The following is a 14,585-nucleotide window of genomic DNA, read 5'->3' as shown; positions in this document are numbered from 1 at the left end:
TACACGATGCAACCGAGCTGAGCCCGGCGCTGTCCAGAGACAACAAAGTTAGTCTCTGGACCGAGCTAACCTCCCGGCTCAACTTCCTCGGGCCACTGAGGAAGGAGTCGGAAGGTTGGAAACGTTACTGGGCCGTGCAGGGGTCAAAGGAGCGGGCGCGGGCAGCCGAAACAGGCGAGGTAATTTGCATCGTCTACTCATAGTGTGGACCAAGCTATTCAATTACTTCCTTTACTCGCAGGCAAACGGGGCGGAGGCGGCCGAGTGTGCTCACTGGCGTCATCATAAGCACGTATTTTGATGCCGGTGGGCGAGGACTCGGCCCTGGGCGCTCCCGGGATTTCCGTCTCGGCTTTTGAGGACGAGGCCGAGGCGAGTGCACACTTGAACATAACATACTATTGCACATGTAGCTGTTCAATCCCACCCAATAGGAAGGAAAATATCCGTGCAGGGTTTTATTATCAGTGAGCTATGGTGTATAACGCAATGAAATGTGATAAATATGAACGTGAACATATGCACTAAAGGTGCTGGCACTTTTTATAATTGAGCAAATCAGAGGGTGGATTAATTCGTCCACGTAAAGGCAAAATCTAAAACAAAAGCATGTACGAGAAAACCGTATGTATTGCAATAATACTGGAGTTTCCAAGGCTAAAACAAGTGTAGTTTGTGTGTAGTCCTTTTTCTTGTTGTTTTTGTGGTTGTTGCAACCCTCAGTTGTATTGTGTGCACGCTGTCGTAAGGTTCCATTTCTGTATCACAGAGGTACAGTTTCGCAAAAACGGGAAGTGCAACCTTTCGAGCTGCCATTAGACATACTTGGGAAGTCAATCCTTGACATGAATGGCACTACCTCTGAAACAGTCTAATTTTGTTTCCCCTGAGTGGAATGCAGCCTCATCAAACCCACTCTCAATATCTAGAAAATGCAGGCAAGTCCTGTGTGCTGTTTAGAACTTATAAATTCCCTTCTAGGGGAGATCCGCAGGTGCCCAGGCAGGTCATGGGCAGCAGGCAGCCGAGCCGGTGCCCTCCACCTCATGGGGTGAGATCTCTTATGAGGACAACTAGGATTGTGTGATATGACAGAAGCATTCTTTGTTTCATGGCAGATGTCAGGCCACCTGCAAGGCCCCAGGTGCGATCCAAGGCGCCTCGTGTCGCCCCTCGAATGTCGAGGCAGGAGCGCCACAACGAGGCTGCCATGCAGGCTGTTGCCAACCAGACTCTCCAGCTGCAGCAGAACGAGACGAGGGACGCGCGGGACGTGGAGTTCCACGGCCAGGTATTGGCTCAAACATAGAACTCTGTAACATGACTAAGTAGGTATGAGTTTAATAAAGATGCCACTGTGAAAATGGACTGCAGCAGAGGGCAATGGAGATCCACAAAAGCATAATGCGAACCGAACTGTGACATATGCAAGGTTTTCACGCCCTCTGGGTGTCTAGAAATATGTTATTGCTGTGCATTAAATTCCCCGTCTTTCCAGCTCCTGCGTTCCATCGAGACCCTCAGCCACTGCATGAAGGCTGTTGCAGAGGCGAACCAGGAGCAAGCTTGCACCACACAGGTCGTGGCCCTGGTGAAACTCCAAAACACAACCCGCGTGCTCGTCGAGGTCGTTCTGCTGCTGACTGCCGAGAGAAGCCGAGCCCAGCAAAGCCAAGATCTGTCGAGCCCTGCCCAGCCATCCCTCCAGCCCCGCCTAGTCCAGCCCCGCCGAGCCCAGCCCCGCCGAGCCCAGCCAAGCCGAGCCGAGCCAAGCCGAGCCGAGCCGAGCCCAGTCGCGCCCAGCACCGCCGAGCCGAGCCCAGTCGCACCCAGCACCGCCGGATCCAGCACCGCCGGGTCCAGCACCGCCGGGTCCAGCACCGCCGGGTCCAGCACCGCCGGGTCCAGCACCGCCGGGTCCAGCACCGCCGGGTCCAGCACCGCCGGGTCCAGCACCGCCGGGTCCAGCACCGCCGGGTCCAGCACCGCCGGGTCCAGCACCGCCGGGTCCAGCACCGCCGGGTCCAACACCGCCGGGTCCAACACCGCCGGGTCCAACACCGCCGAGCCCAGCACCGCCGAGCCCAGCACCGCCGAGCCCAGCACCGCCGAGCCCAGCACCGCCGAGCCGAGTCCAGCCACGAATAATTTAGTTTAAAAAGACAATTATTTCATGTGCCAAGTCCGTATTCATTTCTTTGTTTTTGTTTTGTTCTCCAGAAAGAAATACGTTCTTTTGTGCCACTAGTATGTGGTGCATGTTAATGAACAAGTTCTTACGCACTGGGCTTGCCATACAGTGAATAATACTATGAATGAGCCACTGCTTAAAGGAAGGCTGATGTCCTGCTGTCTAAACATCTTTACAACAATGCTGACGTAACAGGAAAGTTTGTCCATGCGTTTCAGTGCATATTTTGTTTACAAAGAACTGTGCCTTCTGCGTTTGTTTATTGGAGTCATTATAACCAGTGAAGCAAGTTAGTAATATGCTCTTGGCAACAGGCATGACAGATATATGCTAAAACTAGCAAATCCTCATGTTTGTAGTAATGTAGAGCTATTTTTTTTCTATGGGAGCATGTGCCCATCATGGGATAAAAGTTTCGTCTAGACATCAGCCTGTGTTTTTCATGTATGACAAGCCAGCGTGATTAACACGTACGACTGAAAAAGCAGAAGACGTAGGAATGTCATAAGATTATAGCAACTACAACAGAGATGCCTAACCGAAATATGTGCTTTTTAAGAGGGTGGTTAACAAAATCCACATAAACAGCTCAAAACATGACAGATACCGAGGCTTAAAGCAAATGTGGCATGGTATAAAGTTACGCCTAGACATCAACTACAACAGAGATGTCTAACTGAAATATGTGATAATGTAGTGATTGTGGAGGCGAGCTGGTGGATGTTAACCATTTTGTTCTTAGCCCGAGACTGAGGCAGGAAAAGAGGAAAGTTTCAAAGTAGAAGAAAAATGAACAGTCGAAGACACGTCTCCATATGGATGTTAACCATTTTGTTCTTAGCCCGAGACTGAGGCAGGAAAAGAGGAAAGTTCCAAAGTAGAAGAAAAATGAACAGTCGAAGACACGTCTTATAGAGACGTGTCTTCGACTGTTCATTTTTCTTCCGACGTGTCTTCGACTGTTCATTTTTCTTCTACTTTGAAACTTTCCTCTTTTCCTGCCCCAGTCTCGGGCTAAGAACAAAATGGTGAAATATGTGCTTTCGAAGGGGGTGGCTAACAAAATCAACATATGCAGCTTCGTAAACGAGAGATATAGAATGTTAAAGCGAATGAGGCATAGGATAAAGTTATGTCTAGACATCACATCGACTACTAAAATCCGGATTTCCTGTGGAACGTCTCATATCCAGTTTTCACCAGCTCATCACCCCAAAACTACCAGAAACCCGCATTTCACATGAAGAAGGATCACCTGCATTCCTCACATCCACTACGCATCCCACTGCATCAGGCCTATCGCCTCCCGCTTTGACAAGAGAGTTTCTTTCCTGCCAGTGTCAATTGGCAAGCATATCCAACATGACCAACTGGAAAGAGACCAAGCTGCCATGCGAGAAGCACGCCACACAATTCTGGCCCTGCGGCAGAAAAAGGTGCACTCTGCAAACCTCACGTGCGAAGCTGAATACTTGAGACAAACAAGCAGCTGCGTAAATGACCTACCTTGAGGACCTCAAAACAAGACCACATCAAGAGCAGAGCACCCAATTAATCCAACTGCGGTTCATGCAAAGGAGCGCTTCGGATACGCACCTGACTCCACCGGCACAACGATAAAGGGGAAACACCAAAACCGCTATGGACACTAAATCGAGTAGAACAGCTTGGAAGCTCCTGGAAGAGGCAACAGGGGGTGCTGCTGTGGTGCCTGTGAGTAGAGTGAAGGGCATCTGCCTTGCAATGACCCTTCCTCGATTTGACGTGGTGGATGGTTTCATTCCAGACTACCAGCACAGTGCTTCCTTGGCAAAATCCAACAGTTGCTTAAGCTGTGGCTTGAAAGCGAGTATCATGACTGTCCCTGGTACATTGAAGAAAGGTGTCACTGCTAGAGCCTCGTACTAGCAGCCTCTCTTCCGAGAAAGATTACATACACCCCAAGGAAGTTTGAGGATAGGGCCTATCGGAAGGCATCAGAGTTGCGAGCCCTTTTGCTTTTTTATGGGCATATTGTGCTGAAGCCCGTCTTGCCGCGCCAGTTCTTTAAGCACTTTACACTTCTGTTTTAGAATGTGTACCTGCTGCTCAAAGATGAAATCACGGAGTAAGACCTTTTTGAGGCATGGGGCCTTCTGGACAAACTTACGTTGGAGATGAGTGCATTGTATGGCATGACAAACGTGTCATATAACGTTCACCAGCTGCTTCACTTAAGGGACTCTGTGGAAGCCTGGGGCCCGCTGTGGGTGACCTCTTATTTTTTATTTGAGGGGCGGAATGCTGTTCTGCTTAACTACTTCGCTGGGACGCAGTGCGTCGGTGAGCAGATTGCCCAAACATTTGTATTGAGGAAGCAGCTTTCTCCCTGGGCAGACAGAACTGAGGCACTAGAAGGAAGGTTATTCTTTGAAAGGATGGTTGGCAGGCAGGCTATGTATGGGTAGGACTGGGGTGATGCTCCCTGGGGATGTAGTTGTGTACCGGTGACAAAGTTGATTTGGCATTGATATCAGGCTGGAAGTGGCATCCAAATACCACCTGGGATTCCTACCTCGGCACATTACTTACTACAACAGGTTCCCGTGTAATGGGATTATCTGGCATTCAGAGGCATACAGCATGCCAAAGAGGGTCAACTGTGTTGCTCAACTGCAGGATGGTTCAGTTGGCATCATACAAGCGCTTGCCGTGTTTGATGGGAGTCCTACACAACTGCATCTCCTCTACCTGGTGTTCACTGAGAAGCTTCAGCTGGTGAAGAATGTTCCCTTCATGGATGCTCAGCTTGGGGTCAGAGCATGTTTCGGCTGCCGCAGATCAGCTTTCTTTGTCAAGATCTACAAGCGCCATGATGGCATCCGATGCGGCTCCGTATTCTGAGCGCATAGCTGCCCCGGTGAATCTTTGTTTAAGATATATCCAAAATGCCAAAGAGATAAACCTTGATACACTGACTACTTTTGCCACTGTGAGTGCAATCTACTTGAAAAGCCTAAAGAAAAAAGCCGAGAGGCATTCACTTGCTTCTACAATGGAGGAAGAAAGACGGTGAGTACTCTATCCTCGTGAGGCAAATGTTCAAAGATCCCAGCGGCCAGGACTTCTTTGACACCTTCTGGATGACCAGAACCAGGTAAGTAGCACTTTTCTTAATAATTTCAAACCTCATCCAAAACCCTGTTTCATTGTAAGTGTGAGTGTAACAGAGGCTATGAGAGCAAGCTTCGGGCTCTCGCATACCTTCCGAGTATGCACCCTCATTCTTGGAATCACCTCCGTCACGGCAACATGCTTGTGCTTCGGAAGAGAACCGAGTTTTACGGCCAGGTATAAATAAACTATGCATTGCAGAGAGGTCATACTCCGTGTTAATGTAATGCTAGCAGTTGGAATAGAACGCAAAAATCAGAAGATAATCGAGAATTTGTTTATGAATTTTTTGAGAATTTTTTTATGAACCGACATTTATCGTCCAAACAAGAGCTCACATTGTGAATGCTTGCGGTACGTCAGTATAACCCCCCATCAGCCGCCCGGTTATACGTAATAATGAGTGCAATCTAGCATCGTGATATTCTATTAATAACCTAAAAAAAGGGCAATTTGTACTAAACCATGTTTTCTCTGCACAAAGCAAAAATTGTATAGTCAGTACTGCAACCTCTCTTTCAAGTCAAGGCGCACTTTCGCAAATGACTAGTGAGAGTTCTGGTTCCACCTGAAGACATGACTGCTTTTTCATCTTGATTGTTGCTAAGGCTGCAAGACAACATACATTTTCGATCAACCTTGTTCATTAGGCGTCCGAGTTTAGAAAGAATAGCACAGTAGCCTTTGCCCCAGGTACTACAATGCGATCAGACAAAAAAATGTGTATTCTTATCCATACATTTTCACTCAAGGTACACAAATTTTGCTCCAATATTTGGGATAACCATGTCCTGTGAAGTTTTCGGAACAGGATTGTTATAACTGGTTAAGTAGTTCAGTACTCAGTATTTTTGCACTGTCTTTTTAGGCTTTAGATACCTGGCTTATAGCTCGTCTTAACTGTCGGTGGGCCCCAATGAGTTACTGCCACAGTACTTCATGAGCAAGCCAGAATGAGCAGACAAGTGAGGCACTGCAAAAGGTCCTAGAGCCTCTGTACATGCCTAACCCAATTCAAGAGATGTGGGAAAAAATTGCACAAGATTTTAGTGAGCACCGGAACTTCCCACTCTGTGGGTGCGATCAACGGGAAACACATTGCAGTGGAGGGGCATGTATCAACAACCTTAAACTACAAAAACAAATTGCACATCATCATCCTATCAGCAGTAGTTGACGCAAGTTACAAATTTGTGATGGTCGACACTGGTGAATATGGTAGCTGGAACGACACTGGAGCGTTCAGAGAGTGCTCCTTCGGCCACAAAATGATGTTGGGGACTCTCCAGCTCCCTCGTCAAAAAGCACTCCCTTTCGTCATGCTGGCAGAATGCCCATTCTTCTAGCTGGAGATGAGGCATTTAACCTTATGAAAAACCTCATTGGCCTTTTCCTGGAGAAGCTCTAGACCTGCCAAGACACTGCTTCAACTACACACTGTTCAGGGCTTGATGCATCTCTGAAAACGCGCTTGTCATCCTAGCTGCTCGGTGGACGTTCTTTCGACAAGCAATCCAAGGAGCCTCAACCATGGTGGAGTCTGTTTGGGCGTTTTGCTTCACCTACATGACGACATACAATGACGAGGAAAGCGTACCTTCGACGAGTTCCTATGGGCCTCCTGCAAAAGTTACTCTAATGATGCACAAAATGCAAGCAGGCAGAAGTGTGCTGGTCGAGAAAATGCCAGCTTCAGCTTCCGGAATCTAGAACCGATCACCAGTGACAATCAGTCCCTTCCAGGTCAAAACATACAACCGGCTTCTGCAAATTATTTCTGCGTGGCCGTAGGAGAAGTGCCATGGCAATATGATCAGGTTTCCTGCGGATCTCGCAGTGTCACACTTTGAGGAGTTCCATGCTATACTAACCCCTCGTAACTCTTCTAGTACTAACAGGACTATGCTAGTGTTAAAAGATTCAGTGCTGCAGCCTGCTAGGAACCTTTCTTTATCACAGCGAACCTGATCATGTACTCTCATTTATAGCTACTCCGCTCTCTCCTATACTCGTTTCCACCTTAAGACCCCTAGTAAAAAAAAGTCTGCCTCTTTGCAAAGCATTACTAATTTCTACCTGTATGTAGAGAATTAAGATATATGTGGGGAATTGTAGAATATACATTTGATATATTATCAAGCCACACACGTGTCAAACGCTTCTTTCTCCGACAACCAAATCTTACAAAAGCTACTCCTGCCAAATGAGGCTCTACTGGTTTGTAGATTACAGTTATTGCAAGCATCGGCAGTGTGTTATCTTGGAGTGCCTCTATTGCAGGTGCAGGCGAGGCACGCCAATCTCAAAAATCGTGGCAAGATTTTTGACATTGGAAGCCTTCCAGGGCTTGTCAGGAGTAAAACTGGAAACCAAAAATGGAACTCAATGCCGACACGGAAGCAGCAATGGTGTCGTGGACTCCAGCTGAGAAGGCAGCGTTCAAAATTGGGGCAAGGTCGTGCTACATCACATGCTCTAAATATCAGATAACAAGGCTTCCCCTTACGAACATGACTCTCCAGAACCTTAGGTGCTCGCACCCTGACATGCATGCTGCTGAAAGGTTCCACAAGGGAACCTTTCAAATACCTAGCAAAATGTGCAACACAGGTGATTCAGCCAAGTCAGGTGTCGTGTCTCTTGGATGAAGCAACAATGTTGGGCTTGGAACCGCCAGCAGCAAGTTCCGAAGTGGCACTAGGTTAGTGGCATCGTGTTTTCAAAATACAAAAACGGCGAAAATGAAACGAAGTACCCACTCGTGTCAAAGCTCGTCCCCCTCCCGCACGTCCCCCTCCCGAGCTCAAAAAGTTTCGAAAAGTTTAAAAATGTGATTCTTTTTTGTCTGTGTATAGCAAAGCTAGACAGGTGATTAACTGAACTCAAATCTCGGGTTGGTATCTTACTTGCGACTCATTTTACTGTCGAGCAAAATCCACTGCTTCGCGGGTAGCTCGTTTCCGCCTCCTCCGAGCAAGCGCAATTCGAAGCCACGACTGCTGCAGCCTTCGGTCCAACGTGAATGGAAAAAAAAAAAAAAGAAGAGAATCATCGAAAAAAAGAAAAAGAAAAGAAAAATCGCAAGAAGCCACAGTGACCGAGCAAAGGTGACGAAAGCCGAAAGGAAAGTGGGTCTCTGCTTCCTTTTCGACTTCGGAACCAAGCAAACCGGCAGCCTTTAACCGACGCCTAAAACAAACCCAGTACAAAAGGAAAAATAAGAGGACAAAGGCGAAAACCATAAAAAGGCTCTCTCTGCGGGCGCGAACATTGCCGCGGGAAGCGCGCGCACGCACAAACTCAATAACCTTCGAGTTAGTGCGTGCGTGCGCGCGGCTCCGGGACAACTTTCTGTGGCAGTACAACCGGAGCTGCGGGCGGCCAAGGCCAATTGGGCACCGACGCGGAGCGCAGCAATTGGTTGTTCTCAGAACGCAGCCACCGGTTACGCTCTGCGCCGGCGCCCGATTGGCTTGTGGGGGGGGGGGGGGGGGGGGTTATGATGCTTTGGGAAAGGAAAATGACGCTTTGTTTCCAGGCTTATACTACCGGTAGGCACACGGCGGTCGCGGCATTCGTGAAGAATGCCTGTGTGTTTGCCCCCTTTGCGGTTTACCGATGGGTGTTTTTTTTTATCTTTTGGGCGAACACAGACTTTCAGTTAGGAGCAAAAGGAAGCGGCGTTCTATAAACAAACTCCAACTTCGCGCGAAGTGGTCGTGACATTCTCAAAGAATGCCAAGTCGGCCGGAGTAGGTTTTGGAGAAAGAAAATCGAATGCAAACGAGGCCTTTTGTTCTGAACCACTTGTATTCGCAGTATTGAGTTAATCATCAGATCCGCGTCCTATTTAAGTTGCGGTATCGCGGTTCGACTTATCTTTTCGGTGAAAACGTACTTTCAGTTATGAACAAAAAAGAACATAAAGCGGCATTCTGTTATCTCTTTCTCTCCCTCCTACGATCCGCGCAGGTCGAGGCGCTATATTGCAGACGGACCTTCGGGCCTTTTATATTTATTTCTTTTTCGGGAGGGGAAGGGTGGTGCGGGCAGGAGAGCAAGGATCAGAAACGTGTCTGCTTTTGTTTGCCAGATAAATATAGGTTTGCTTTCTCATCTTTATTGTGTTTCTTCTGCACACGCATCCTCCGATTTTGGAGTCGCGAAAATGCAGGAGGGCGCCCTTTCTTTTCTTTTTTTTTTTCTGTTTGCCATTTGTGGGGCTCGGAATTTACGTTTTTTTCAGGTTTGGGCGATGACTCGGAGCTTTTTTTACGAGATCGATTGCTGAGATCAGATTGCCCGAAACAGGGGGGGGGGGGGGGGGGGGGGGCAATGACTCGGCGGTGGGCGATGACTCGGGATATTACGGTATGTTGTTTTCCTCCTTGGTTGCGCTGCTGTATTCACATGGTACTAATCAAGATATCTGTATACTTATGACTTGGTACTGGTGGGCAGTGCTTCCGTTTTTATTTTAACAAGCCTCTATAGCCTGGGGCATCCAGTAGAGCTATTGTTTTTTATTGGTACATAGTAGTTAATATTTTTGTTCTGTATTTTGTATTGTATAAGACAACAGAAAGAAATGTAATATATGTTCTGCTCCCAACTGATTGGGCTACTGTTTCCACATCATACTATGAAAGATCTGTATACATTTCAGACACATTCATTTACATTCGGTTTACCTGTCATGCTGGACGGTGCTAGTTTTTACTGGGGGCATCCAGGACAAGTATTGGTTTTTAGTGGTATATGCTAAATCAATTTTTGTTTTGTCATTTAATGTGGGTTATTTGAATTTTTTCTATTGCTGATTCTAACCAAGACATCTGTGTACATGACAAAATAAATAAATTTGTGTTGTTTGCCAATCTTTCTGGGCAGCAGACCCCTGCTACAAAAGTTGTTACAGCTGCTCCAAAACACTATTTTGCCTGCTACACGAGCTGCTCCAGAAGTCTTGTGGGCATTCCCTCCACTACATGACGCCAATGTTCCCTCGGCCATCATGCAACAGGCCTTCATAGACAATTTGCGAGGCCCGAGTTTCCCTAGAGCGGAAACTCGGGCCTCGCTGCTGTTCGCATCCATGTCAACGAACGAAACTCATCGCTGCTGTCCGCATCTATGTGCAACGTGCAATCAGCCGCATGAAGACCTACCTTTTTTAGGCAGCCCCTTCTGATGAAATCGAACAAGGCAATGAGCGAAATTATCATTGTGATCACAGGCCTGTGCAACCTCGAGCCGCCCCTTATAAGGGGCAATAGGTCAAATGACTCGGACTGATGTGCCGATGTAAACCTTCAGCACATATCATTGTCACATTTTTAAATTGTGATGACAACATGTGCTGACGTTGAAGGGCAACTTTGTTTAATTTTTCTTTTTGAAAAACCAATGCGGTCCTCTTCAGTCTTATCTAAAATGACCAGACGTCTAGTATTACGACTTAGTTCTGTCTAACTCAAGCGGGCGAAGTGAGGCGCAATCAACAGCGCAGTCAAGGCTACGGCATAAGCGTAGCCAACATTGAGCTAAACGTCATCACCAGTGCCCCTTTTCACTTGTTTCTACTTATGTGGGTCGTAGACACCACAGTGCTGCCTGCACTGTGGTGTCGTAGAGGCCCGCCGGAGTGGCGTCTACAGCCAAGAGTTTCCCTGGCACCTCGCTTGCATGTGGCCAAGCTGGCCACACTTGAAACAGCGTGGTCAGCCCTGGCGTCTAGCTGTGGGCATTGTCGTTGCATATGTCCGATGCCGCCACAACGATGGCACTGGATCTGTGGAGGCTGGTTGGTTGCTGGGTACTGGCAAAGACTGCTGTGCAGGCCCGTCTGGTGGATCATTCTCACTGCTCCGACTGCACTCAGCTGGTCTCGATAGTATGATGGCTGGAGGGATGCCGGATGCAGGGGCCAGGCCTGGCTGGAAACTGGTGGTGGCACTGGTGCCGCTGCCACTGCAGCCCTTTGAGATGGTGCATGAGTCGTTACACTCTTGCTGTAGAAGGCAAGGTCCCGTGCAACTTGGTTGGTGGGCTGTGGCGGGGGAACATACTGCACCCGCCGCCATACTCTTGCCATTAGCCCATCCGCTGCCTGCGCAAGCTCTTTCAGGCTCGCAAAGGTCTTACGTGCACAGAAGTCTTGGAACTGAGGGTGCATTTGCTCCAACACCCGCTCGACTTTTTCGGCCTCAGTCACATCGTCGCCGATCCTGTCATAGTATGAGGCTATAACATAGATGAACTGTTTAAGGTTCTCCTCCGGGTGTTGAGTTCGGAGCCTCAGTTCTTGTTTTAGGCGTTTCTTTTCGTCGACGGGTGCGAACTCTTTCCGGAAAGCGGTAGCAAACGTCGACCAGTCGGCGAAGTCCTCTGTGAACCGAAACCACAGTTTCGCGCTCCCCTGGATGGCTGCAGGTACGACCCGCCTAAGCCGGTCCTCGAGTTTCATGCCGTGATCGAGGCAACTCTTTTCGGAAAGCGGTAGCAAACGTCGACCAGTCGGCGAAGTCCTCTGTGAACCGAAACCACAGTTTCGCGCTCCCCTGGATGGCTGCAGGTACGACCCGCCTAAGCCGGTCCTCGAGTTTCATGCCGTGATCGAGGCAAAAGTTCTCCAGGTGGTCCAGGAACTCATCTGGCGACTGCAAATCTCCGAAACCGATGAATTTCGGGGGCTGAACGGGGACCAGTCGTGGGCGCGTCGAGTCTTGGTCATTCGTTGTGCTGGCCTCAGTGACAGCCGCAGCGACGAAGGGCGCCACTCCCTCTTCCGTGGCTCGTATCGGAGTAGCAAACAAAAGCTCACGAACGTGGGCCGCGATCTTCTCCCGCTGTAGCGGTGTCCCGTCTGTTTGTTGCAGCAGTGTCTGAAGAAGCTCCGGTGGCAAGAACACCGACGGTTGGTTCATTTTAAGCAACGGACGAGCCCCCACTTGTTGTCTATCAATGCACAGTATCCACTTCCGAAACCGTTCCAGTCACCTGCGGCCAGTCCCGCGTACGCTCGCTCTTCACTGCCGCTTCTTCCTCTTTACTCTCGTTCCCCCGCGCATCCGCGGGACGGGCCCGTTCGGTGCCGCGCTCTCTCTAAGATATCTATCCCCCGTTTTTTAAAGAGATAATTCCTATAGAAACCAGGGTTGGATAGATATCTTAGAGGGAACTTCTTGAGAGGTGTCCACTTGTGGACTTCCTCTGGTCGAGCATCAGGGTGGATATCAACCTGATAGCTGTTTTAATATATTTTGTTGGACTAGCTATCCTAGGTGTCCACTACCCGGGCATCAATCGTTGGTGGCTCACCCAAGAGGAGCAGGAAAACCCCTCAGTGGTGCTCCAGCTAGAAGGGGAGTCAATAAATCATGACACAGCTGCCCTGCAGTCAATAAAGAGAACTGGAACTGCAGTAAAGACCCAGGTTGACCAAGACCAAGAGAATGACATAGGCTTCGAATGTCAATTTGACTTCGAGATATCTATCCAGAGTCACCCAGATAGACCACCAACAAAAGGCCTGTGTAAAGGACATGGCAGCCTGTCATCCAAGTTACAAGTCAGCAACTTTACAATAGATTTTGGTGATCTAATTGTAATCATTGTCTCAACCACACTCTGGGTCTTGACACTGTACATTGTCAAGGCAGTCACTGACTCTCTAAGACACGAAGTTGCACAACAGCTCCAACAAACCAAGAGAGCTCTAAGCACCCAGGCCAAGGGAACGCAGACCAAAGCAACCAAAAAGAAATCACGGGCCAGCCAAAGTGGGCTTCCTCCCACTGTAAAAACATCCCACACTCAGACTGAGGGGCCACTGCCCAATCCTATCACAGAAGGCTTAAAGTTGAAAACAGTAACAGAAGGAAGCCAGAACAATGCCGGCACCTCTACCTGGCTTTGCTTCGAAGGAAGAGCTTGACCGCTGGTTCTTAGAGACCTTTCCAGATGTGAACAATAGGACCTATTCGGCTTCCTATTTCAATGGACTACCAGACTCAACAAACTACATCTATGAAGTGAGCAAACAGGTGACCCGTGGCGGCAAGGACGCATGGATCAGCCACTTCTCATTTGATGGTCTGAGGTGTGCACCTCCCATCAAGGAACAAGCCTGGCTTATGAACCGCACATTTTTTGAACGGGCACTCATCCACGTGACAACTGAAGCAGCCAAGCCTACATCATCCTTCAGCTACCTTCTTGAAAGGTACTCCACCTACCTACCAACAGGCTCAACATGCACGGATGCTGAGGTGATAGAACACTACCGAGTTGCCTGCAAAGAGTTCAGGGTGGCTCTGGGGCTTGCAGAGCCTAACTCTGATGGGGATCCTGTATGGGTCGGTGGCTACCAAGATTGAGGTCCCTCCACAACTGGTGAATATGTTCAAAGCCATGATAGGCCAAATGAAGAAACAACTGGAAGGACGCCTGGGTATCCAAACTGACAAGACTCCAAACAACTGCTCACAGGGGTCAAGGCCTTCCTAAAGTCCAAGAGCAGGATCCCAGCCCCGGTGCCCCTGAACAAAAGAAACAAGTTAACCATTGATGGTGTGGAACCTGATGGAGCCAACTGGAAGGAGAGCAGACAGAAGGGGGCACTCCTAACCTCAACTGCAATCATGCAGTTAAGGGCCAAAAGGGACCAGGAGATCGATGGCCTCCTCCAGGACTTTACACACCACTTGTCAGTCATTGCGACCAGTGAGGACTCTGCCAAGCCAGATGCAGCTGCAACAGTAAAAATGCTGGGGTACACGGCTTGCTGGGCAGAAGAGGCCAGCAGAGTTACCGCACTAGCTGGCTCAGGGTCAGGATTCCAGCAGCAAGGATCAGGGATTGATGCTGTGTTTTCCAGCTACTTCTGGCTGTATAAGATGGGATGTAAAAATTACCATCTTTTTGAAGAGGTGAATGGACTCCTGGTGGGAATCTCTGAGCCCCCAAGGGAAGGGAAAAACAACAAAAGCGCTGGAAGAAATGGGCACTCCTGTGTCCAGGTCACTTGTTCTGATGATGTCCAAAAGTACCGAAGTGCATCTCCCACCCTTCGTGCTCAACTCCAGTAGGTTGTATGACCTGGTTGCCATTTTTGGCACTTTCCCAGTGGACAATGTAAGATGCGATGGTCTGGAGGGTTACAGTTGCTCACTGAGATTTGTGCTGAATCTCAGACGTGAAGGAGGTGAGGGCCTGGCCATGATTGGGAAGACCTGGAACA

General features: G+C 48.8%; 1 protein-coding gene across 1 annotated transcript; it reads left to right on the top strand.

The window, feature by feature from the left end:
* Positions 1 to 205: 205 nt before the first annotated feature.
* On the top strand, positions 206 to 2,158 carry LOC115333122 (putative protein TPRXL). The gene is made up of 2 exons (XM_040217363.2): positions 206 to 1,291; positions 1,499 to 2,158. The coding sequence occupies exons 1-2, from the start codon at positions 1,112 to 1,114 to the stop codon at positions 2,156 to 2,158; spliced, it is 840 nt and encodes a 279-aa protein (XP_040073297.2). The 5' UTR covers positions 206 to 1,111.
* The last annotated feature ends 12,427 nt before the right edge of the window (positions 2,159 to 14,585 follow it).

Source organism: Ixodes scapularis, unplaced genomic scaffold (genome assembly GCF_016920785.2).
Source record: "Ixodes scapularis isolate PalLabHiFi unplaced genomic scaffold, ASM1692078v2 PGA_scaffold5__190_contigs__length_132052651, whole genome shotgun sequence".
NCBI lineage: Eukaryota > Metazoa > Arthropoda > Arachnida > Ixodida > Ixodidae > Ixodes > Ixodes scapularis.
The sequence above is the reverse complement of the archived record's forward strand: the minus strand, read 5'-3'. Positions and strand labels throughout refer to the sequence as shown.

Coding starts and splice junctions, on each gene's coding strand:
- LOC115333122 (XM_040217363.2), top strand. CDS start 1,112: ATGGCAGATGTCAGGCCACCTGCAAGGCCCCAGGTGCGATCCAAGGCG. Junction 1,292..1,498: donor ACGTGGAGTTCCACGGCCAG/GTATTGGCTCAA, acceptor CCGTCTTTCCAG/CTCCTGCGTTCCATCGAGAC.